Consider the following 27,692-nt stretch of genomic DNA (forward strand, 5'->3'; position numbering starts at 1 on the left):
TCTGGGGCTGGTTTCTCCTTTCCTCTCCAGGTCCCCAATAATACTCCCTACTGGCACAGCTACAGGGTTCAGATCTCAGCTGAGTGGTCAAGCCAAAACCTCCAACACCCTCTGTCCAGCCAGTGCTTCATGTCCCTGCCCAAGAAGCTGACACACACAAACTTTGAGATTTGAGTTATGTACAAAGACACTCCTGGGGAAGGGTGGTACAGGTTCTCCAGCTATGCCCCTTTCTGCCCAGACTGTTCAGTAGTACCACCTGCCACCAACTGCCCTTATCAGCTACTATAACTGCCCTTACCAAAGGGTGTCCAGTTCTACTGCACAATGTTACTGTTATCCAAATAGTAAGTGTGATGAACAGCAAGGCTATTGGAGTAGCTTGTACAGTAATCACCAAATACATGCAAGTACTCCCTAAGAGTTTAAATTATCTCTACATAAAACAGCCACAGTTAAAAGGTTTTAATTTATTTAGTAATAAATAAGAAAAACACAAGACAATACTCATTGATTCAACACAGTGACAACAGAGGGTTCAGAAATCACATAAAATACTTTAAAACAACATTGTAGGACAAAGTAAACTGCAGACTTGTCTTACACTTTGTGTTGTTGTTGTTGTTGTGTCTTTCGGCTTTTCCCAGTTAGGGGTCGCCACAGCGGAACTCCGGTCTTCTAATGATTGGTAGTTGATTTTTACGTGCTGAGTTACCAGCCCTGATGCACAACCTTCAACGAAGGTACGCCCATTCACACGTCTCCATGCAGAAGGAAGCTCTAGCTGAGAATCGAACCAGACAGCGTCTTATTGTGAGGCGACAATGCTACCGCAGCACCACCACCGCGGATCAACTTTGGTAAAATAAAAAGAAAACCACAAGTGATGATGGAGCACTATATCACACAAAATTAACTTTAATCCACTGGTTTAGCGCTTTCAGCCCAAGAATTAGGCCTTCATCAGAACAAAGTGTTAAAAAAATCACATATTTATACCATCATCAATACACATCACACCAATCAAATCTCATTTTACTTAAACTTAATGTAAAAACTGTTTAAAATGTGTTTAAATAAAAATGCATTTTAAATAAAGCATACATTTCTAACAAACATATAAACTATTTACATTTGTTATAATAAGCTTTTCTTTTCAGCACAGCTTTATAGTTGACACCATTGTTAAGCTTTGGTGCCCTGCATGCATCTAATAAAACCTGCCATTTAAACTCTTTAAAATCTAGTTCCTCATCTCTGTCTCCATTAAAGCCCAATGGATCATGATCTATAACTGTAAAAAGAAACTTAACACTGTTAATTGCTACTCACACAGTTTAAAGTGTGCTTGTAAAGAGCATTATCTATTTTTTTTTCTTTTTGATGGCATGATAGTGTTCATGCATTCTGTTTTTAAGTTGCCTATTGGTTTTCCCAATATAGAATGAAGAACAAGTGGAGCATTTTGCCATGTATACCACAAATGTAGATTTACAATTAAAAATGCCTGGAACGTGCCACATCTTGCTCTGAGTTGCAACATTAAAATCTGCTCCCTCTGAAATGTATTTACAAAAATTGCAACTTTTACATTTAAAAGTACCTATGTTGCCTTGAGGCTTTTTTCTTTGTCCACTTTCTAACATTTCTTTGAAATTCCTTCCTCTTCTGTTAACAAACATGGGGGCTTCTCTTACTACCATCTGAAGATCACTATTTGAAACTATTTTTCTCCAGTTGTTGGACACTATGGTTTTAATTTCTTTACTGTCTAAGGTAAAGGTTAACAACATGGATGTTACCCAATCTTTCTTGTTTTGTGTGTTTCCACTAAGCTTCTCCCTTTTACTTGTACTAATAATGTCTTGGACTATTTTAGAAGGGTACCCTCTGTTTTTAAATCTGGAATGCAGTTCCTGCACTAACAAATCTAACGGTGCCTCATTGCTTGTAAGTCTCTTAAGCCTTACTAACTGCCCCATTTATAGTGTTATATTTCACATAAGAGGGATGCATATTAGAGTAACTCAAAAGACCATTGCTTGTCACATTCTCATAACTGATGCAGGACCCCAAAAAATCTTTACCTTCCTCTTTGATAACTTCTAAATCCAAGCTACCAGTAAAATGCAAAAAAGAGGTGCTATTATTCATGTCTTCAATGAACTGTAAGACCTCAGTTTGTGTGTCTCTCCAAATAAAAAACAAATCATCAATAAAATGATAATAACTCACAATTTTCTGTCTGTTGGTAAACTTGGACATAATGTTGTTTTCTCAGAAAGCCAGGACTAAGTGGGCATAATTGGGAGCCATCCTGGCACCCATCACCACCCCCTTCGTTTGCAAAAAATGTTTGTTGTCAAACATGAAGTAATTGTATGAAAGAATATTATCCATACATTCCAACATGAACTTGCACTCTTCTAATTCATATTCTCCACTGTTGATTAACAAATTCCCAACCCACTCTAACCCCATGTCATGAGGAATGCAGGTGTATAAAGATGCCACATCAACTGTCACCAGCAAATCACCAGCTTCAACCTTAATTTTATTGATTTTACTTAAAAAATCAAAAGAATTCCTAATAAAGTAGTCTGCCTTCTGCACTGTCTCAAGCAAAATTCTATCTATAAACTTGGAACATGGCTCTAACTTTGGTGCTGGTAAAAAAACTATGGGCCTATAAGGGGGACAGTGCCCATCCTTATGTATCTTTGGAATTCTAAAGAGATGCCCTATCCTGGGTTTGTCTACTACAAAAAACTCATACATGTTCCTAGAAATCAAACCTTCTGATAAGGCTTCAAAAAGCCAATAGTCTATTCTTTTATGTGCTTTTAGGACATCAACTTTGGAAACCTTTTTGTATGCAATTTCATCTGCTAATAATAATTGCATTCCCTTTACATAATCATCAGAATTTACTGTGACCATTGAACCCCTTTATTAGGGATTCTTTTGATTTTGAACGAAGGGGGTGGCGATGGGTGCCAGGATGGCTCCCAATTATGCCAACTTAGTCCTGGCTTTCTGAGAAAACAACATTATGTCCAAGTTTACCAACAGACAGAAAATTGTGAGTTATTATCATTTTATTGACAATTTGTTTTTTATTTGGAGAGGCACACAAACTGAGCTCTTACAGTTCATTGAAGACATGAATAATAGCACCTCTTTTTTGCATTTTACTGGTAGCTGGGACAATTGTAAGATATGTTTCTTAGATTTAGAAGTTATCAAAGAGGAAGGTAAAGAATTTTTGGGGTCCTGCATCAGTTATAAGAATGTGGCACGCAATGGTCTTTTGAGTTACTCTAGTATGCATCCCACCTATGTGAAATATAACATTATAAAGGTGCAGTTAGTGAGGCTTAAGAGACTTACAAGAAATGAAGCACAGTTAGAATTGTTAGTGCAGGAATTGCATTCCAGATTTAAAAACAGAGGGTACCCTTCTAAAATAGTCCAAGACATTATTAGTACAAGTGAAAGGGAGGGGCTTAGTGGAAACACACAAAACAAGAAGGAATGGGTAATGTCCATGTTGTTAACCTTTACCTTACACAGTAAAGAAATTAAAAACATAGTGTCCAACAACTGGAGAAAAATAGTTTCAAATAGTGATCTTCAGATGGTAGTAAGAGAAGCCCCCATGTTTGTTAACACAAGAGGAAGGAATTTCAAAGAAATGTTAGAAAGTGGACAAAGAAAAAAGCCTCAAGGCAACATAGGTACTTTTAAATGTAAAAGTTGCAATTTTTGTAAATACATTTCAGAGGGAGCTGATTTTAATGTTGCAACTCAGAGCAAGATGTGACACGTTCCAGGCATTTTTAATTGTAAATCTACATTTGTGGTAAACATGGCAAATGCTCCACTTGTTCTTCATTCTATATTAGGAAAACCAATAGGCAACTTAAAAACAGAATGTATGAACACTATTATGTCATCAAAAAGAAAAAATTAGATAATGCTCTTTACAAGCACACTTTATACTGTGTGAGTAGCAATTAACAGTAAGTTTCTTTTTACAGTTATAGATCATGTTCCATTGGGCTTTAATGGAGATGGAGATGGGGAACTAGATTTTAGAGAATTTAAATGGCAGGTTTTATTAGATGCATGCAGGGCACCAGGGCTTAACAATGGTATCAACTATAAAGCTGTGTTGAAAAGAAAAGCTTATTATAACAGATGTAAATAGTGTATATGTTTGTTAGAAATGTATGCTTTATTTAAAATGCATTTTTATTTAAACACATTTTAAACAGTTTTTACATTAAGTTTAAGAAAAATAAGATTTGATTGGTGTGATGTGTATTGATGATGGTGTACAAATGAGACAGTTTTTTAACACTTTGTTCTGATGAAGGCCTAATTCTTGGGCTGAAAGTGCTAAACGAGTGGATTAAAGTCCATTTTGTGTAATGTAGTGCTCCATCATCACTTGTGGGTTTCTTTTTATTTTAACATTGTAGGACAGTCTGACATAAACATAGAAAACAGACTAATCTTGCTATTTCTGTCTCTAAGAGAAATAATAAGCTCTAAATCCTACTTACAGAGCAAAGCAAGTGCTGGTGAGTTGTTGTCAGCTTTAGAACAAAATACAAAATGTAATATTTTTCTCTTGAGATAGTTCTTAAATTAATAATATACATTACTGCTGAGTCATTTCAGATTACATCATTCTTGTCACTTCTGCTTAAGTTTCCCAGGCTCACAGAACTTAAAATTTTACATTTTTTTTGTGATCTGAAGCTGCCAGGAAGTCACAGCAATAAAAGACATTTTATATGTGGAACCTAGTAATTATCTCATACACTTGTCTCCTAGCTTGAGGTCACACAGAGTCATAAAATTCTTTACTTATCAGCTTTCTTCGAGCAGGATGCACTGTGGTTACATTTTTGCAGCTCAGTGTATAATACATTTTTTTTTTACATTTGTGACACAAGCCTGCAGATCATATTAATATTTACAATGACATAGAATTATTTACACAATTCTATCTATCTGGGCTGGCAGCCCCTCAGTTTATCACAAATATCATTAAAATTCTGGAATGCTGGATATTTGATCTGACTTCTAGAAGCACTCATACTAGAGTATCTGTATTGCAAAGATTTTTTGCATATAATTCCAAACAAATTAACTAACTGTATCTGAAGTAATTCCTAATAATACTAAAACCCTGCAAATCCCTACACACCTCTTTAGCCTTGGTTCCCAAGCTTTGTACCATACAAATAAAATGTGTTTGTACTCAGTGTACAGCACATTCCTTTCTTATCAGTATTCTTGACTAAAGGTTATTTTCACTGAAACTGTATGTACAACATGAAGGTCTGTTTTAATATGACTGCATTTTTTGACTTATGATCTAACCCTGTCAGTATAAAATCTGTATGAACTCCTCATGTGGGCATGGGTTTTCTTCTGTTATTTCAGTTTCCATTACCTCCAAAATACAAGTTGTTTGGTTACACTAATGTATCATTATGTATTTCATTTACTACAGCCCATGTGGCCTGGTTTCTGGCTTAAGCAGTTTACAAATAACTAAATAAGTAAATCAGTGACCAAACTCTACACCTGATCACAGATTACTGCTGTAACAGACATGAATTCAACCTCTGCATTAGTGGTCTGACATGTTTTCCTTTCTTGATACAGTTCCCAAACTGCTCAGTATGAACACAATGTTGTTTTTAGTTTAGCAGAGTGCTTTCTCATTGCTCCTGTGCTCTAGTATGAGCTATTTTGACATAATTGCAAAGAACTGTTGCTTAAAATACTCATGGTTTTAAAGATCCATTGTGTGTTGCAAAGTATTTTATTTGTTATTGACCATAAAACTCATGTTACCAGTACATAATAAACTGTATATAGAATGTAGCACAGTACTTTGCCATAGAACAAGCGGTAACAGCTTGATAATTTATTAACACAGACTCATTATTCTGTTTGCATGGGATCCACATGTGTTGTGACATTGATATCATTTTGCCTTAAGAGCGTTTGCTTTGCTGCTTTTCATTTGTGTTTGGTTTATGATCATATACCTTTTTTTCAGCAAAACAAAAAGATAGCCAGCAGATAAAATAGGATCCAATGAGTGATTTATTATGATAAAATTAACATCATGTCATATACCTTTTTTTCCCAAACAGACTGTCACTTTGAGAATCGTGTCTTTTTGGATGGTGAGAAAATCCCAAATCCACTCAATCCCTGTCAGGAGTGCATATGTTTTAACGGACATGTGACCTGCCAAGATACAGATTGCCCTCACCCTGTGTGCAATTACCCTTTGCCAAGCACCTGCTGCCAGAACAACTGCAACGGTGAGACAAAATGCCTTATTTATGGATGTATGCTGTAATCTGTGTTGGGCTTCACCTAGTTTTGCTACCTGCTGTTTTAAAGTATCATACCACAGGCTGTGAGTTTTAAAGGAAATAACTGGTATTAACTTATTAACCTGGTTTGAAACGTTATTGTTGGGGAATCTCATTTAATTTTCTGTAAACTGATTATTTTTAGAACATACAGGTCCCAACTTTTTGTGCAATATTGGGTTGCCATCTTTCTTTGTGGCTAAAACCAGACTAAGGTCATACCCCTCGCATCACCCATAACTCCACCCATTCCCACCCCCTCTCCCATCCATGCTCCGCCCATTTTGTGACTTCATCGTGACAATTGCTGCCTTCCAAAACCATGTAAGGAATACAGTATCTTCTGCAGATTTATTCATCCTTGCACACATTAAGTGATGCAGTCCAGCAAAAGTTGTAACATTAAGTTGTGTTCAAAGCTTAATATAAAGCAGAACTATTTACTACTAAAGAATCACATAAAAGATTACAGATACATTTTACTAATTTAGCACAATATCTGCTCGAAGTCCCTACACATGACAAAAGAGGATTATCCTCTAATGAAAAGGGGGCGACCCATAAGCACTTTACAACAATTCACTTTTTCTTTCTTCGACTATTGAATCTAACTCTAGCTAGATGAGTTGTGCTTGTGCAATATACGTGTGAAATGCGAATACAGTGAATTAGTCACCGATTCTGTTGTGGTACAGCTGAAACAAGTCTGACAACGGCAGACAGAGTTTTTTTTTCACATTGTGTAATCAATCACGTCACATCCGACTTTTCCATGTGGTGCACGACTCTTGGATGCATCAGTTACAAAAGGAGGTCACTCGGTTTTAATGAAATATATATTCTTACAACATAGCAATCAGACTAGAATTATCAATATCTGCACAACGTCCTAATAAAAATGTTCACAGTAGTTCAGGGTTTCCCAGTGACACATCGAATGTCAAACAGAAAGACTTTCTATGCAAGCAGTTAACTAAATGCTGCAATCTCGTATTTAGAGTGCAAATACCAAGACACTGCATTTAAAGTACTTGCACAATGTGTTTACCCAACTCAAAAAGTTAGTGTTTAAGATTATTATGAATAAACAGTAATAATGCAGACTATTTGCCAACCATTCGCTACAAATGTCAACCTGCAAAAATATTTTAGGCAATACTATAGTGCACCTACTTCACAGTATTACAGCAGATTATATAGTGACAAGTCAAGCAGATTACTAATGTCTTTTGTAGAGTGCAATGCCCCAACAAGTTAGCAAAAGTACGGCCACAACTTTATGATCTGTGTAATAAGCTCAGTTTCGCTCCATACAACAGCCTTATTCCGTGAAATACTTTTGTACGAACAGACTCTACAAAATAGTTATGAGAGGATGGCTCCTCGGAACAATAAAACTGAATTAACCACGCTGAAAAGGCCAGACCACGCAAAGTAACAGTTAATAATAGACAGGTTCAGGTTGCTGATTCTATAAGAGATCATTAAAAAGTTATCAACTCTCTGATAGTGATAGTCTGCCTGCTTAAATACAACTGCATTGTTTTTAATTCTTTTTTGCTTACTTGGAGGAAGCTGAGTTGCCAGACTCAGAGTCAGAAAAAGTAAATGTTATCATCATCCTGCCAGCAAACAAGGGTGGTCACTGGGGGAACTCTGCAGATTTGCAGAACTTAAGTTGTACGGATAGCTGCACTCTACTCACTGATTCTACTGCTATATTCCCTCCAATTACAATTCAAATCACCAACCAACCAAATCCAATAGACAGTCTGCCTCATTACAAAGTTAATGTCACACGCATGCCCCTGTAATGTATACTAGCAATGCGTGGTGACATCATCCATAACTTTAAAGTTGCAGGTTAAAAAAAAAATTTGAACAAAAATGGGAATTAATGGGGCCACTCTGTGGTAGTGTGGCACAAAACCCAGACTTCACATGTTCGGTTTTGAATGAAATTGGTAACCGGACAATTTGTCAGAAAACAGGACAGTCCAGTCAAACACTGGACAGCTGGCAACCCTATTCCTAAGTAATTCACTTGGGTAAATTCAAATAAATAACATAATTTAACTATAAGTACAAGATGATTATTTCTTGTGAAAATGTTAAGACGTTACATGATAGTAAATTAATTGATGGAAAGGCCCAAAATCAAGCCACGGTCTAACATTTAGTAAAAAGCTACATCCTGTAGGCCATGGTTTGATTCCCTCATCACAATTTTCCTGCAGTGTGACTCTACAAATGTCACTTAACCATATAGGTGCGCCAAAATCTCCTCTGAAATGGGATAATATTTTCCAGAAAACTTACCCAGTTAAAAAGAAAATACATAAATACCTATATCTGCCAGATAGAGTAGACTTTTTTTTAATTTCCCAGATTTTCAGAATTAAGCTATTTGTACAATTGCATGCACATGTGTGCACATGTATTTGTGTTGTTACAAAGGCGTGGCATCCGCTGTAAGGGATTGGACATTGCCTTGTATTTCTAGGCAGGTTGTGTTCCATGGTGATCCTGATCTGCATATAGATGTATAGATGGGAGAAGAATACATGTTCATTATATGCATGAGATAAAGAAAATTGTTTTTGTCTTTACACAAAACTTTCAGTTAAGAGTTTCAGAAATAGCTAGCAAATCATTCTGGGTTATCATTGCTGACATTTGAAGGTTACGTTATTGAAATAGTATATGCAGGTTGAATTCTTATAATGTTGCGTACTTCCTCTAGAAAATGTGTTTATTCCTCCTGGTCCATTGTATAACTTTGCAAAGCAGGATATCCTGTTAGACGTACAGAAGAATTCAAGAACTTAGACAAGAACATAAAATAGGTATGTAATGATATGACTACTCTGAAATCAAGAAAAGAGAAATCTGCTTTTTATATTAAGGTTTATATGTAAGCACCTGGCTGTAGCATTTTTATTATGGTGAGAAAACTGTGTATGAGCCTTAGTATTAGTGACACTTGTGCTGTCTCATGGATAGTTTCCACCACAGAACTGCATTGGAAACCTACTGACACTTTTTTAAGCTGTAACACACTTTGAACTGCCACATAAACAATGAGGGGGAAAAAAACACGTGGCACAGCATAGTCCCTAACAGTTTCTAAAGCTGTTAGTTGATACAATGTACACTTTTGCTTCTGCATGCTGTTTGCATGACAGTGTAAAGTGTGTTGCATCATTTTAAAGCTGTTCTACACATTTTTGGAATACAAAACTCCTTGCATACTCCATGCAGTTACTACACACCCAATTCCATAAAGTAGGACTCTGCCAGTTCTTAAATAGCATATATTAAGCAAGTAGTAATGCCCAACAGGGTGTGTGTGTTACTGTGTAAAAATTGCTTAACCACTGTTCTCTGGCCTGAAGCTGCAGCCAAAGGGCCTCTACAACCAAGGAAGGGCATTATATGCACAGTCACCCACACCCCAGAGGGTATTATTACAATTAGAGAATGGTGTGTCTGTAAAATTATGTTTTACTTATTTAATTTTTTATTGTCACATTATTATTTTTTGTATATTTTTGATGAAAAATATTTCCAATGACTAATGTTTCCAACTTGCAATAGTATGTATAAATGGTGTTGGAGGAAGTATTTTACATCCAAAATATAAGATACGTCCGGATATTCACATCATTTTTGCCATACCTTACCCATAACATTTGTGGTTTACTGGCAATCACTGGGAATTAAGTCACTAAATAATAACAGACATTTGAGTTTCAAACTTTATTTCCTTCAGAAAATGCATACTAAAACAAATCCTTTTATTCTAGCAACGTTCCAATTTTATAACTGAGATTTTTAAAATCTGTTCCTATTTTTGAACCCTTGTCCCCCCTTTATTATAGGCTTTATATAAATTTCATGAGTGAAGAGTATGATAGGTATGCATACTCTTAAATGCAGCTGCCACTGCCTGATCAACCTCACTAAAAATAGTGGCTCTCCACTAAAATTTAACTTTTTATCCAAGTTACCCAGTTTCATATCTAACTGCTTAGTGCACGCTGCAGTGTGTAGGATAAACTATTTTTTTCATATTACCTTTAAGCATCTATTGCAAGACCACCAGTTATTGTAGAGTCCACATTTGGCCTGTCAGTAGTCATATTGGGATTAGTGATTCTGTTTTCTCCTGGTGAGAGAAGGAATAAAGTGACATTATTTCCTGGACACTGCTGATCACCAGAAAGCCTAATAACTGCTTTATAGGTGACAGCTTAGAATACGTGCTTATCTTCTGATCCTAGTTAGAGTAGGAGCAGAGTGCATTGATTCCTGACTCTTTCTGGCTGGAGAGTGAGTGTCTGTGCTTAATATACCTGATTGGTCTGGTTGCTATTTGAGGCATCTACTAGAAATAGGCTACAAGCCTACAGACCCGTGCATCATCTGGGGCAAGACTGTGGATCACCAAACAGGCTGTGGCCTGCTTCTCTTCTTGGGATTGGTGCTAACATTTTGCTTCTGGTGAGAGAAGAAGTAAAGAAGTATTGTATCCCAACAGAGTGAAGCTGTGGTGAGACTAGCATTAGTAGTAGCCAGGTAGTAGCCATTCATGCGACTCCCCTCTTTTCATCATTCTTGACAAGCTAATTCTTTGTTTTCAGTAAGTACTGCTTGATTTCTAACTTCAGAATATCTGCCTAAATACTTCATCCTTAAATTTTCAGAGTCTACATATTAGTTTCCCCTCAAGTGTTTGACAGTGCTCTGTATAGACTCAGACACCTTAAGTGACATTTTTCCTGAAAAAGCACTATTGAAATTTCTCCAATATCTAGTTGCACACAGAGAAACTAGTTAGCAGTGGCAAGCAATGTCCACATAGTTGCAAACCAGATACTCCTGACGGTGATTGATAGTCTCAATCCAACAGTCTAATCAATAAAAAAGGGTCTGCTGCCATGTATATGAACTTTTCTACTGTCTCCATTACCAGCTTGGTGGATATGGGCATCCTGAGGCAATGTAGAAATCGCCTCATGTTAACTGACAACCAGTTGATTCTCAAACAAACTGATATGGTATGTGAGAGATGTATTTACACAACATCAGTGGAGGCAAAGCTTTCACACAAAAATGCTCCTAATGTCAGTAAAGTTGTCAGTACTACACACATTGCACCCATCACGCACAATTCAAAGCAGACATATAGACCCACATATCCTGAGGCACTTGCATGTAACCTTCCTATACATCGAAGACCTCCTAGACAAAGTACACATCTGAAATGCCCTCAGCAGCCCCAAACACAGTCTTTCAAAACAACATCCACATAGGTTCATAGGTAGGTACTAGGCTATCTGCCTGAGGGCATTTATAAGCCTAGCCAGAGTGTGTTGGCTTTCGCCGCCCCATTGATTAATTAACTGATCCTCTGTCAAGCAGAGCCAATGAAGTGATCCCAGGGGTGTATTTTCTGTTACCCATCCACTCGTCAAGTTTTCTATTGAAGAGTGTTAGTGAGGGGTTCTGCCTGATGTAATTTGGAATTTTGTCCAAAAGCATGGGGAGTCTCTGTGACAGGAATCTGCCCCTCCAGCATGTTCTGTTTATTGTTGCGGCGAGGTTTAGCTCACTACAGCATGTGGCTTGCAATGACTTGGATTTCTTTAGGTGGAGCATGTCCTTCAGTTCTGAGTTGGACATGGCTTTCTAAGTCAGGCAGTGATCACCTCTCAGTAAACGATATGCCACTGAGTGCAGCCGGAGTTTTTTCAGTCGGGCTGCATAGGACATATGTTTGAGGCCAGTAATCCTCTTGGTGAGGTACTTTTGTGGTCTTTCCAGCTGTTGGAAGTGTCTTGTGAGGTACATCCCAAATGGGGCATTGTACTCTATGATGGGTCTAATGAGTGACGAGTAGAGGGGCACTACAACCTCTTTATTTCTAGATGTGAACCCTTTAGTAATTAGATGGGCCACATAAAAGGATTTCCTAACTACTTTGGCAATATGATTGTCAAAGGAGAGATTACTATCTACCTGAGTCCCCAGATCTCTTATTACCTCTTCTGTATTAAGGGGGCTGCCACCTATGTGGTAATTCGTGGGTGTTTTGTTTTTCCCAGATGGGATGACTATGCATGTTTTGGCATTTAGCTTGAGGCCATGACTTTGACACCAGGTGTCCATCTCAGTAAGGCCCTTTTGGAGGATGTCCGTGTCAGCCCGAGAGTCAATTATGGCTCCCAGTTTGCAGTCATCAGCGAACTTGGTTAGCCATAGTCCTCCAGTGTTTGCCTGTACTTCTGAGAAGTATATGCCGGACAGTAGGGGTCCCAGGACCGAGCCTTGCGGGACACCACTTCTGACTGGTTTAGAGTCGGACCTGGAGCCCACTATTCTTACCATGTGAGTTCTGTCTGTAAGCCAGTTGGCAACCCATCTCGTGACTTAGGGGTTTATGCTCAGGCTGGTGAGTTTTTCTGTAAAGCCTGAGTGGGGAATAGTGTTGAAAGCCTTGGCGAGGTCAAAGTAGGCTGAGTGAACCACCTTTCCCTCCTCTATGGCCTTGGTGAGTGTCTTGAAGAAGTCAACCAGGTTTAGTAGGCATGATCTGCCCTTAACAAAGCCAAACTGGGTTGGGTCAAGTGTTTGGAGGTTCCCAATGTCTTTGTTAATGAGATCCATGATGATGTTTTCCATAGCCTTGCAGACTAGGCTAGTCAGGCTTGTGGGGTGATAGTTACCAGGGTCAGTTGTGGCCCCTCCTTTGTGGAGAGGAATAACCATTGCTGTGCACCATTATATGGGCATGTAGCCTGTTGAGAGGCTGAGTTTGAACAGCGTGTTTAGGTGGGGGGTTAGTTTGTTCTGTAGTTCATGCAAGATGCAGCCTGGGACACCATCTGGTCCCATTAACGCTGTGTTTTTGGCTTTTGAAAGGGCTGTTTTCACCTGTGCGTCTGTGATTTTTGGGACACTACACTTTTCCGGTATTGTTGTGGGCCCTTTTGGAGGTGAGAGGGGGGTGAAGTTTTCACTGAATCTGTCTGCCAAGATGTTGGCAATATCAGTACGTTCAGTATATTTTGTGCTATTTTGCACTAGTTCAGTGCATATCTGCGAGTTGCCACTTAGATTCTTAACATAGCTAAAGAAGGCTTTGTGGTTATCTTTTGAATCCTTGGCTATTTTTCTTTCGAAGTTAGCCTTGGATGATTTCATGAGGGTCCTTAGTTTCTTACTGATACTGATCAGGGATGTCTTTCCTTCTTGGTATTTGCTTTTTTTCTGAACTAGTTTCCTCCTTCTATTGTATAGCCTGTTTACTGCAGGGGTCCACCAAACTGGTTTCCTTCTCTTAGAGGAGTGAGTCTTGGTTTTGCTAGGGATGGCACGATCCATGCATGCTTGTAGGTGCTCATAGAGTGTATTTGTAAAGGTTTCGGCATCTTGGGCAACATTATCCTTTAGCGTGGGGGCTGTGAAACTTACCACCTCTGTCTTAAGTAAGGTGAAGTTTGCTTTAAAAAAATTTTTTACTGTGATTTCCTAAGTTGGGGGGGGGGGTGGTGGTGGGGTGAGGACATCCAGATTGATTAGTTTATGGTCTGATCTAACCAGTGACAGGTTGACCTCCGGTGTGGAACACCTGTCGCCCATGTCCAATATGTTTTCACCTATGGTAGGGGAGTTTACCAGATGATCCAGGGTGTCTGAGATGATGAATTCTGGGAAGCACTGGGCCTGGGAATTTGTACTCGAGTAGTTTTCCCAGTGAATGGTAGGGTAATTGAAATCGCTCAACATCAGGGTGTTCGGTAGGACCTTCATGTTTTCCAGTTTCTCCAGAAAGGTGGAGTGGTGGTCCTGGGTCATGGAGGGCGATCTCTAGCAGGCCACAGATTGCGTTGCAGATTTGCCCGATGTTAGTTGCACATGGATGATCTCAGAGGTATCATGCTGCACCACTAACCTGGAGGTGTAGGTATCCTTGATGAATATGTATACACCCCCTCCTTTTGTGTGTCGATCCGTGTTCTGTGGCCGAAACGTGTGGTATAAGTTGTAGCCCGGTAGTGCTGGGGTGCTCTCTGGAGCCTTGAACCAGGTTTCAGTTACTGCACAGATGTTGAAGTTCTCAATACTGAGGAGTGCTTCGAGTGCGTGCATTTTGAGATTTAAATTCCTGGCGTTGAGTAGCATAACCCTCAGTTTTTTGTTAATTTTACTATTTATGGTGGTGGGTTTGACTTTTGATTTTGCCTAAAAAAGGCACTATGGGGGCAGCAAGAGCCTTGGCCAGTATTCGAAAGCCTAGGGGTGACAAGTGCAAGCCATCTCTTGCGAAGCAACGCAGCTTGTCGAGCATGTCGTCCCACACTGACATACACTGGATCCCTTTTGAATGACACCAGAAGCTTAGCCAATTGTTGAAATTGATCATTTTTTCTTTATAACGAGGTATCATTCTTGGTGAGGGCAGGATGCTACTCAGGGTCAGGGTCATACCAGCCTGGGCTGCATGATCAGAGAGCTCTTCCATGTCTCTTTTCATGTAGTCTAGGGAGGTACATCTCAGGTCATTCACACCAACATGAACAATGACAGAGTCATATTTGTACTTGTTCTGGAGTGACCTGAGTGTTTGTGTTATGTGGTGGATTCTGGCTCCCGACAGGCAGCTAACAGTAACCTTCTGCTTGTCCAGCCTGGTGAGTGGGACGTCAGTGTGCCTGACTATAGAGTCACCTATTACTAGTGTGTTAGGTATGTTATTTCGCCTTAAGGGCTTTGATTGTGCAGCACACTGATTTTGTGTTTTATGTGTTGTCTGGTTTGTGATGAGAAGTGCAGGTTGTTTGGGTGTCTGCTTTGAAGGTCTCTGATGCTTTTGCAGGTTTTTATTTAGAGCCTTTGAGTATGATTTTGTGTATTTATGTGCATTTTTTGCCAGTGCTGTTTTAGTAGGTCTGTTTACGGCTGAAGGTGTGGTGCAAGTGTTAACCTTCTCCTCTTGACTGTCTGTTCCAGTCTTGGGTGGAGACAGCTTAGCTTCCAGTTTGGCTGTATAATTGCATCTCTCGCATATGTTAGTGTTTTGTGGTAGAAGTAGAGGGTTGTCTGTGTACATGAGGCAGTTGTAACATTGCCTCAGGATACCCAGATTCTCCAGATGGACTGGAGAGTGCACCTGAAGTTGCCCTTTGGTCATGCCTGATTAGTAGGGTGAGTTGCTTAGTCACTTGGTTGGTGAGGGGTGAATAAAGAGCTTTGCCCTGCTGGGCAGTCAGTGTCAGGTTATATTAGTGCTTGCTATTTGATCTGAGCAAGTGCTGGGCTGTTAGATGCTTTTTGAGTGCTTAGATTGAGAGTTAGACTAGTTTCAAGGGAAAAACTGAAGAGGAGACTTAGTGGAGCCACAAATAATTTAACCATAGCTAACCGGCATTGCCTGGTGAGCAAAACCATGCAAATGCAGTTTTTATAGTAGGGAAATGAAAGAGATAGAAATTAGCCCAAAGTGGCCAATAAACTATCATCACATAGACCTACATCTCATGGAGCCTCTACCTCTAAGCCCATAAGGCAAGTCACCACACAATCCAACATTCTAGTCATTGGAGACTTCATTGTGAGACACACTGATGTCCCTCTCACCAATCTGAGTAAGGAGAAAGTTACACTCAGTTGCTTAATGGGGCTAGTATCCGCCATATTACACATGCACTCAGGTCATTGGATCACAATTATCAATATGACTCAGTCATAGTACATGTGGGAGTAAATGACCTGAGATGCACCTCCCTAGACTATATGAAGAGAGACATTATAGAGCTTTCAGAATATGTGTCTCAGGCTGGTATGAGCCTAGCAATGAGCAGTATTTTACCTTCTCCATGGATGATACCACAATACAAACAAAAGATGATTGACTTAAATAATTGGCTTAGGTTCTGGTGTCATTCTAAGGGGGTGCAATATTTGTCAGCATGGAAGGAAATGGTCAACAGACCATGCTGCCTTGCCGGGGATGGTCTGCACCTCTTCCCTTTAGACTTTTGAATATGAGCTAAAACATTGTCTTCCCATATAGTGCCTTTTTTAGGTAATGCCAAACTGAAAGTACTTCCAACATAGAAAATCAAAACCAAGAAAATCTAAAGGTATTACCGCTTAATGCTAGGAGCCTAAATAAAAAACTCCACTCCCTGGAAGCTCTCTTTACTCTAGAGAATGCTGATGTCTGTGCAGTCTCAGAGACGTGCTTTAAAGCTGCAGACAGCACACCAACAGTGCAGTGTTATAATGCCTTCCACACATTTAGACCAGCTACTTCACAGGCAGGGACTAAAGGTGGAGGTGTCTCTATTTAATTCAAAAGTAAATATACTTCAAGGCTGGTCAAACAGGACAATGCACTTGAGCCGCTGCATGTTCAAATCACCACAGCCTTGCAACATATACGTCCCTCTTTACAACCCAGAAAACCCATACCATGTATTTAAACTTATTAGAAACACTAACCATCCAACCCAATACCATATTCATGGGTGACATTAATTACCCCACTATTAACTGGAAATCCTATACGGCATCAAATATACATGCACAGAGATTCCTGGATTTTGGAAACACAAACTCCCTGGACCAGATAGTCAATACACCAGCCAGGGGTGCAACCATCCTGGATCTGGTCCTCACTAATATGGGAGAGTGCAGCATACCCCCTACTGTAATGCCTTCTCTGGTAAGGTCAGACCTCAGAATGGTCTCCTTTGAAGTAAAAATAAAACCTGAATCCCCAGCTAAAGCGTGAATATTCAGGAACTATTCTATGGCTAACCTCCTGCTATTACAGTAAGTGAGAAGGTCTGAAGAAGTTGAAATATTGTTATCAACGAAAGCGCTAATTTAAACTGTTTTTGGAGATTACCACTGCCTGTGTTGTTTTTATTAGTTTAATTTTGTTGTTTTTGTCGAGTAAGTGAGAACCTGGCAAAATTTCAAGCACCTCTAAACCCTGAGAACACTTCTGCCTATTCAGCACTGTTCGCAGAAACCCTGTACAAGCATTTTAATAGCTGTATAGAGGCAGCTGTACCCATCAGGAAGAAGTACAGAACTAACTCAAAAAACAAGCCGCCCTGGTGGAATCACAAAATAATCAGATGTATAACAGGAGGAAGACAATCATAGCAAAAATTAGGAAGTGCAGCACCCAGCAGGATAAATGCACTCTAATTAAATTAAAAAACAACTCAGAGGACAAATGAAGTCTACCATATCCAAATTTGAGGTAAGTTTGGCCTCCCAGACCAAGGACAACCACAAAGCATTCTTTAGCTATGTCCACAACATCAAAGGCAATACACAATTGTGTGCAGAGCTCATTGTAAATGGAGCCACCTATACTGAGCCAGAAGATGTAACAAACTTCCTGGCTTATAAATTCAGCTCCAACTTTACTCGTCTCTCCTCCTCAATCTTCCCTCAGGAAATATCATCAAATATAATGCCCCCTACTATCACTTGGGAACAGGTCCTTAATGCTCTCTCTATGACCAAGAACACTGCATCAATGGGCCCAGACAATATCCCAGGATACCTTCCAGACAGCATGAAACATGACCTGTCACGGCCTCTGGGATTGCTATTTAACTATAGCCTCCAAACAGGCTTCATGCCTCATGAATGGAGAAAGACAAAAATCATCCCTCTGCACAAAAGTGGGACATCTACAGACCCTAGAAACTACAAACTCATAAGTCTCAGTAGTCTTATATGTAAAGCCATGGAAAAATTATCATGGAGATGATCAATAGAGATATAGTAAACCTCCAGACACTGGACCCAACCAAGTTTGGTTTTGTAAAGTGCAGATCATGCCTAATCAACCTGGTGGACTTCTCTGAGAAGGTCATCAATGCAATGGATGAGGGCAAAATTGTTCACACTACCTGCTTTGACCTGGCCAAGGCATATGACACAATACCTCACTTGGGCATTATTGACAAACTCAAGAGGTTAGGTACAAACTCGTATGTCACTCAGTGGATAGCCAACTGACTCACAGACAGGGCCCAGGAAGTTAGAATTGGGGAGTCCACAGTCATAAGTGGAGTCCCTCAAGGATCAGTCCTTGGACAGATCCCTTTTGGCTTTTACTTCTTGGACATCAAGGCCAATGTCAGTGGTTTCTGGCTGACAAAATGTGCAGATGATTGCAAATTAGGAGCTGTCATTGAATCCCACACTGAGATAAATGTTCTCCAGGAGGGGCTGACACAGACAAACAACTAGTGACAGAGTCATGGACTAAAACTAAATGCCAAGAAATGCATAATAGTATCCTTTGGGAAGTCATCCATCCCTGGTAAATATCATATTGACAACACATCCCTTAGAGCTGACTCAGTAGTCAGGCACTTAGAGACACACATAGATAGTACTAGCCTTTGATCATCACGTGTCTACAGTGGTGAGGAAATCATTCTATGCTGCGCAACTTATAAACAAAGGTATGGCATCTAAGTCCAAGAAAGTTATTGCTCCACTGTATTCTGCATTCATCAGACCTATCATTGAGTACAATGCCCCCTTTGGTATGTACCTAGCCAGGCATATCCAACAACTGGAATGTCCACAGAGGTTCCTCACTAAAAGAATACAGGGCATAAGTAATATGTCCTATGCTGACCTCCCCAAGGCCCTATCCCTGTATTCTGTCTCCTACAGGCTTTTGAGTGGAGATCTATGCCTGGCATACAGGGCATTGTCAGAACACACTCTGATGGACCTCCTGCATATCCACAAAACAAACAGTACCAGAATTACCCATTCTGAAGACAAACCTTGCCTGTGATCGACAGGTACATATCCCAAAGACTACCTTGTCTATGGAACAGGCTAGTCATCCATGTGAAGCAGAGTTCCTCCCTAAGCCAATTCAAGGTTAACCTGGACAATTAGATGGGAGACCAGAAATTCATCCCTGGTTTTGAACCTATATCTCTAACGGACACAGGTAACCTGTAAATGGTCTATCTCCCAGGCCCATGCTTACACTTATCAAGGGAATCAGAACTTGTCAGCGATTTGGGATGCATGGCTAGACTTAAAAAGGCCCTTGTGGTCATTAGCCTAGTAAACACCTATGAACCTGTTATTATTACCTTTGTTCAGGTTTCTTGTGCTAAGAATTAGAATGGTATGGTTACACAGTTCACGTGATCTTGCTGCTTACAGCATCTGCATTTGTAACTATTTTTAAAGCATGCCACCCGGTAACAGGTTACGTTTCACCCTAAAATGGGACCGAGTCTCATGAGATGTGTGGGGTTAAGTTCTTCCCCATAAGCCTCTAAATAGAGGGGACACTGGAATGGCTGCAGGGGGGGTGTATGGAGGTTCCCATTTGACCATGATTTTGTGAAAGGGGAGGGGTGGCAAACTCAAAGACAGCCACAGGTGGCACAAACTCTAGCTACTCTACTGGGCTGTCCCTTCACTTCCATGAGGGAAGGGACAGCCCAGTGGAGTAGCTAGAGTTTGTGCCACCTGTGGCACAAACTCTAGCTACTCCACTGGGCTGTCCCTTCACTTCCATGAGGGTTTTCCCTTCAAGCAGTCCTGCTCGTTCCCGCACCAGGGGAAGTCACTCTTCCATGCATACACCCGAGTGCTGGCAATCTTCCCACCCCTCCAGGGTATCAAAACCTGTCAGATGCATTTGGGAATCGTGACTTATAATGGCTCCCTGAGGTTGTTAGCCTTGTAATCACCTATGAACCTGTGAAAGGCACAAGTCCCATGACCCATCTCTCCTCCCACTCCCTCCAGCCCCACTGCCAGGGCCAATAATAAAATCCCTTTCACCTATGTTGCAGTTCGGGCTCCATCTGTCTGTATTATGGTGTCAGGAACATCATATATGTTTTTAATAGCTGTAGATTCACATTCAGAAACGTACATTTTTTTTTTACTCAATAAAGGGTGTCTCCTTTAATCTTCAGGACTTATGTAAAGCACACAGATTTGTGCATGCACAGACACACACACACACACACACACACACACACACACACACACACACACACACACACACACACACACACACACACGTGTGTATAAATAAATACACACAAATACACAGACATACGCACACCCCTTACAGTCTTCTTATGCCTTGATGTATAAATTACATCACTGAAATGTGATATAACTCGTATACAGAATGTGCGATCTGTGAGAGCAGTGTGCATCCCTCAAGCAGGGAAATACTTCAGTGCCACCTGGTATTATGGATAGGGAGACAGATGGTTAAATTGGTGACAGGAGATAAGATCAGTGGGAGAATATTAACCAAGTAGATACACCAAGAAACAATTCAGACAAGTTTGACAAGAGCCTGACTTTAGAAGCAGGCTGAGTGGGGTATCATCACTGTTTATCAGGTATGGCTGCTGTCTAACAAATGATAGGGTAGTTATTCAATTTATCTATAAAAAACGCTGCCATTTTGTGAAAGGATTTTGTGCTAGGGAAATGGATCTGACTATCATCTATCCGACCTTTGAACCTGTTCTATTTTTGAGTCTAATGACTGCTTACAGCTGAAGTAATATTAAATATTAGCTCTCATGTTTACAGCAGTCTGTTATGACATTGGTAGCGGTTTATGGCATCTAGTTACTGTTATCCCAGTGTCATACAAAACTGCAGCATTTGTCTTTCTGTCTGTATCATGATATAGTACAAATCTAGTCCCATAGCAACTCCTTTTTAGTGATAAATGTATGAGGATTTTTTCTGTTTTATTAACCCCATTATGGTTTCCTGCTCAACATATGCGTTCCCTTGCATTATGAGTATACTGGTCATTATTTTCTCCCAGCTAATCATTATCTGTCATTTCTATCTGCTCTTTCACATGTTTGCAGAATTTTAACTGTGTGATTTGTCATAGCAGAGGAGCACAAAATTATTTTAAACATTTTTTATCATTTTAATGTGCTGAACTGTCCTGACCACTGATTGGAGAATTGTAATGCAAAAACCCATTTAAACCACATAGCATTAAGACAGATGTTCACTTGGCCTTGCCATCTTTGTGAAATGTGTACCATCTTTTAGCAGAAACACCACATTAGGTATTGATTTCCTTCTGGTAACTTATCAGTAGACTCTACCTGTAGATACGTTTTTAAAGCACTGAACAGTGCCTGACTCATCACCATCTTGGTTACTGTTTCCTAATCAAGCCAAGAGAGTGCAGTGTCTCTGGACTATTGGGTAGCACATATCACAGTTCTTCACTATATCCAGCCAATGCATATAAAGGCATTCTATGTTGTATGCAGAACTAACTACTGGCATATGAGAATAGCTGCATAATTTGGTTCATACATAAATCACGAGCCCTCATTTCCTAGATTGTTTTTTGGGGCGGGGACAGTGGCTAACATTTGCGTGACTATGGGCACAGTAGTCTTCCCAAGCTATATCTTTAATGTTTAACTTTGTTTAGCTATGTAGGTAAAAAAAAAAACAAAAACAAATATAGGTAACGAATCAGGATGAACAAAATTAGTGAGTCTTCATTTATTCTGCAGCTTCATATGACAACGTCAGGACAGAATCTTACCTTAGGATAGGTGTATCACAAATTAAAGATGCTGAAAACTTTTCCATGGTATTTCTTTACCATTTAACATGTTGTTTGGGCCAGTTCATGTTGGGGAAGTATGGGTCCAGTTCGTGTTAGGGGAGTATGGGGCCATTTCTTGTTAGGGAAGTATGGGCCATTAAATGTTACTGGAGAACAGAGACAGATCATTTTAGGGAAGTATGGGGTCAGTTCATGTTAGGGAAGTATGGGGCCAGATCATTTTAGAGGATTATGGGCCCAGTTCATCTTAGGGGATTATGGGGCCAGTTCTTGTTAGGGTAGTATGAGACCAGTTCATGTTAGTGAAGTATGGCTCCAGTTCATGTTAGGTAAGTATGGGATCAGTTCATGTTTAGGAACTATGGAGCCAGTTCATGTTAGGAAAGTATGGTCCAGCAGTGAGAGACATCAGTGCACTGCAGACAGGTTCTGGTTCCCCATTTGCTGTCTCCTATTTTAATTCTTGTATTACATTCCTGATATCTTTCTCATCCTATTTTTTTTTTGTTTAGTTTTACTTGGTGTTGCAGGTGTTTTCAATCAGGGGTAAACGCTAACACTTTCTAGAAAATTAGTAAAAGACTTGCTTGGAGATGTATAATAGGCAAGTGGAGAAAGAGGAAATCAAACCTAGGACTTCATGAAGAAGCTCTCTAGCTAAGCCTTAGGTGTAACTTGTGTGTGAATTTTTCATACTTCACGTTCAAAGTGATTTGGCCTCCTTAGTACTACTAACAGTTCTGTAGTCTAATCTGGAATAAAGTAAGTGTTGGCTTCCTCCTTAATACATTTTCAGACCACTCTGATTAGGTAATTCTGGGGCAGTATTGCCACCAAGGTATAAGAATCAGGCATGACCAGAAGTCATGAGAAGTCTGTACATCATTTCTACTGGTACTACCTTTAGGTGATAAAAAAGTACAATGTTTCCAGTTCCATGCTGATAACTGAAGTACAGAATAATTTAAATTATTGTTTTACTGACAAAGGATTCCTTTTCTTGATGGCTTTGTCTTGTTTCCTCTAGGCTGTAACTATGCTGGGAAAGAATACCCTAACGGAGCAGACTTTCCACATCCAACTGATAAGTGCAGGGAATGCCACTGCATAGTAAGTACTGATGGACTTCTTCACTTCTAATACACCGATGTCTATGTGTTTTAAATCATCTGGTGCCTAACACACTGTTTTATGTCAATAACATGTTTTTCTTGCCAAAAAAAGAAATGTTTGCTCAACAGATGTGCATGAATCTACCACAGGGTCCTTGGCCCACACCTTTACATGGCATTCTTCTTTGACACAGTTAATCCTTGTATGGCGTAGAGCATGCAAACGCTGGCTTTGGAAATGAGAACACTGAAGGAAAGGCCAAGATCATCTGCCAGGGTAGCAAAACATTTATATAAAAAAGAAAAAATAGCTGCGGTGTAACAGTAATGTCACACAGCTTCCATCCTTGAGTGAAGAATGAATGAATGATCGTAATGAGTGACAGGAGGGGGGTGAAAGGTCATTTGTGGTCTGAAAAGAAAAGAACAACATGCATTAAAAATAATCACTTTAGATATTTACTCCAAATTCAGGAAGTGCATTCAGCTGAAGAATTAATTTCTGTTCCAGTTGCAAAAGCATTTTGTCTTTTTTTTATCATTTCATATTCTGTTATGTGCACTTGCTTTGCAAAAATAAAAGCATTCATTTTTTCCACCATATGACACTTTCAAATGTATAGAAAAAGGCACGTGTAACTTTTCAAATATGTCTAACATCGTATTTCTGGATGAATTCTTTGAAGCCAGCATTTATTTTCATATTCAAACTTAAGTATAAAAGGAATACAAGTTCACACAGATATTATTTGCAATTTAACAATTACATAAGGAATGCACATACGCATCTTCTTGATAGATGATATGAGATATCATTTAACAGTTACAAGATGTTTAAATGCATTACATTTCCATTATGTGTATTCTCAGAAAATCCATGTGAGTTGTGAAAGGAATAACTAAACAACCATATGTACACTGACAAGGTGCAATGACAGGTCAAGTTTTTTATAATCAATAATGTTTCACATCATTTTCCATCTGGAAGAAACTAAATGCCTATGAAGAAATGTTGGTATTCAGAAAGATGACACAGCCACACAGTGATAAATGTATAGTATAATGAGGCACAATGCCAATTACACATGTATAGGAACAGGTATAGTGCAGATATGCCAGAAGCTGGGCTGGACAGGCAAAGTATTACAGTCTAAAACATAGACCATGCTATGGTGGTAGTGTGACCAAAAGGAGCAGGGACACAGAGGTTACATAGCTGATACTCTACTTGTTCATGTGAGCACTGAAGTGTTACAGTGTTCACACTGTCTACAGACCATAGAAGGGTACTATAGCACGGTGCCATTCCACATCATTAATATATGGTGAAGAAAAGGGACAATAGAAAGTACAAAAAAGTGAACGAGTAAGCAGAGGAATATACTGAAGGAAAAAGGAAAGGGTGATAGGTAGGGGCATAGTTGGTATTCTTTTTTTTGTGATGGGTTCTTATGTTTTCATTTCTTTCAAGATGGATAAAGGGGAATGGTAGTAAGGACAGGGAAGGTTGTAGGGGCACAGAAAGAAGCCACTATAAAAGACAAAGACTGACAGATGAGGGGGTGACACACAGAGATGGGGGGGATGAGGGACTGCACCTTCAGACAAAGAGTGGACAGCTTGTCATGGGAGGTGTGGATGACAAACATGGAAATGGGGAGGGGCAGTCAAGGAAGATAAAGACAAAGAAAAGGAAAGAAGGGAGCTATGGTTTCCCAAAGGTAAACCCCTGTTTATGTCAGTCCCCTTCATGACTAACATCTGAAGTTGGTGCTGCCACTGGTGGATCAGTGGTCAGGGCTGGTCAGACATGTGGCTCTACTAGCCATTAGAGGAGACATCTAAGATGCCAATACTGGCAGCCAGACAGTTGTACACATCAATCTGCATGGGCAACTGCACTGACTTTTGAATTATCCCAGGTGGGTCCCTCCCTGCCATTCTCTGAAGAGGAGCCTTCAGCTCCTTCCTTCTGAGAGGTGGCAACTGATATACAAGTGGAGATGCACACAGCTCCAGGAACAAGGCCTTTAAACAATGGCAATGAAATGCATTAGTATTTGCATAACATAATTATCTCTCCTGCCATAACCTATTGGCATAGAAGGCCTGGTAGCACCTGCATGTGTCTCTAACGATTTGGTGGCATTGCTCACAAAAGCAAGTGGTGCCAGTGGCACCACTCAGATTCTTTTGAAGCTGCTACCAAGCATTCAACTTGTAATGAGGACCCTGGTATGTGCTTCTCAGGCACTCACAATGGCCCTTTCACAGCAGGTGTAAGAAGATCCTGTGTTACCTGCTGCACCATGCTTGAACCCTGACAAATTCATTGCCTGAACTGACCATATCCACTACACAGATCTGATTTATGAGGAAAAATGGAAGGCCAGTGCATACAGTCACATGTACTGGATACCACATGATGTCCTTTGACAGGCATCATGGCAGCTTAATGCATACTGAAAATAGTGAGATGTTTTTTTCCAACAGTGTGATCAAACTTCACCTGTGTATAATGTCATTGGGCAGTAGCAGGGCCACGCTACAAAGTACTAAGGCCACTGCACAAAGCAGCATGATGCTACAGGGCAGTAACATGACTACCTTACATTGTATAATGATACAGTAGATAGTAGCATATTCTGCTATGTAACGATGCAGTAGATAATAATATATCCTGCTGTGAAAGTGGGTGTTCATGTGACCTTAGTATGCAGGATCCATCAACACATGCATGGGTAGCCATAAGCACTATAGCTAACAATTGCTGATAGTGCATTGAATTATAGGAGCAATTCAGAAACCTACCATCATTTGCACAGTAATTGTGCTAGAGGGTCCATTATAGTCGCAATTAAAGAGTCAGTTACCCTTTTGTTAACAAGTATCTTAATGCAAGCGACACACAGAAGTCTGTTACTTGAGTGCACACTGTAGTTTATATGTATAAAGGCAAAGTGAATGAGGAAAGGACTACTGGAAGTAGCCCATAGCACTGCATTGGGCAACCAGGGAGCAGACACACATCAGGGACATTTACGGAAAGAGGGGTTGCCACAGCATTGTGCTTGATTAGGTACTGACAGAGGATGGAGGAAATGTGACAAGACGCATAGTAAAGATAAAGACAGTTTACATACCCATATGAATGGCTACATTGACTGGCATCACTGAATAGGCAGGAAGAGGTGACATTAGAGAAGGTATGGGACAGGTAAGGAAAGGTTGCAAGACCAGGATACTACATTAGGATGTGATTTTTCTGGTTGTGTATGATCTGCAGCATTGTAGCAGCAGGATGCATTCTATAGATACAGGCCAGTATAGTGGACAAAGTGCCTTACCCGATGTAGCCAGACTACAACAACCATTATGCATGGTGCTGTGTATATTAATAGGGCTCAAAGGCCATGTCTTCATACATACACTGATCTGCTGTTGTACCCCATGTGAACAGATTGTCATGAGACCAAAGGAGCAATGTAGACTTGATAACTTCACCACAGTGGGAATGGAAGTGGTCTTACAGGCATTATGAAACTATTGCAAGCCATCTAGAAGAAAGGCAAGGTAGACAAAGGCTTTCATGACCAAGTGTGGAAGAAAATGGTATGGTATGTCAATTATATGAACTGCCACAATAGAATGCAACAAAAAGGTGCATTGTAGGGTGACTGACATGTTCTTACATGATGCCACCAGACTGCCAGGGACAGACTTGCCAGATGGCTGGACCACAAACATCATGATTACCAAGGATTTCCTATCACCTTTGTCCAGGATAAAGTAAATATACACTTGTACTGGGTAACATGGTCTGATGACAGTACCATGGAAATTTGTCAGGAATGCATCAAGCATGTATGCACATGTGCAGCAATGTTTCTTCCTGAGTGATCTGAATGCTGTACTGATGTGACACATCCACATATCTGTCCACCTGGTATGTCAGGACTGCCACAGTGATGACTTACAATACAAGGTATATATGTGGCCTTAGGCATTGTATATAATTAACATGTAGCAGTGTGCATGCCTCTTTGTAGTGGGATTGTATCCTTTGATTCAGCATTGCCACATTTCTGTTCTTTGTTTGCTTTCACATGTTATACTGGAGGAGGGTCTAGCACTATGGATGTCAGTGAGTTATCAGTGCGTGATGAGGAGAGCATTTTTCATGTAGTATAGACAATGATATAGTAGATCTACCAAACAACAGCTCCAGCATCCAGCATCCAGCATGTGAAAAGGGCCTGTCTCAAAGTGCACATGTCTCCACTGAGAAGACAGCAGCAAACAGCAATGCTGCTTCTGAAGTGCATGCTGGTGGTCATCCCCACCATACCACCTTTACTTTCCCCTGAACTGAGTGCTATCCTGGTCATTGTTCAATGGCTGTGCAAGTCACTGATTCAGCCCCAGACAAGTGGTGTGACATCATATCACAAAGTGTAAGTGTTCTAAATGGCATATGTGAGGAGATTATGATATTCTGCAGTTTCTTTTTGATAGCATGAG

The 27,692-nt window shown here is 40.1% G+C and overlaps 1 protein-coding gene across 1 annotated transcript in view; it reads left to right on the top strand.

Moving 5' to 3' along the window:
- LOC122815830 (kielin cysteine rich BMP regulator) overlaps positions 1–27,692 on the top strand; it is a 2,917,372-nt gene that overhangs the window by 1,610,927 nt on the left and 1,278,753 nt on the right. Inside the window, exons 27-28 of the mRNA XM_044088633.1 lie at positions 6,180–6,353; positions 23,087–23,169. Of these exons, the coding sequence (XP_043944568.1) occupies positions 6,180–6,353; positions 23,087–23,169 (257 nt within the window). The remainder of the gene's footprint in view (positions 1–6,179; positions 6,354–23,086; positions 23,170–27,692) is intronic.

This window comes from Protopterus annectens, chromosome 11.part0 (genome assembly GCF_019279795.1).
Source record: "Protopterus annectens isolate FY-2018-M chromosome 11.part0, PAN1.0, whole genome shotgun sequence".
NCBI classification, from domain to species: domain Eukaryota; kingdom Metazoa; phylum Chordata; order Ceratodontiformes; family Protopteridae; genus Protopterus; species Protopterus annectens.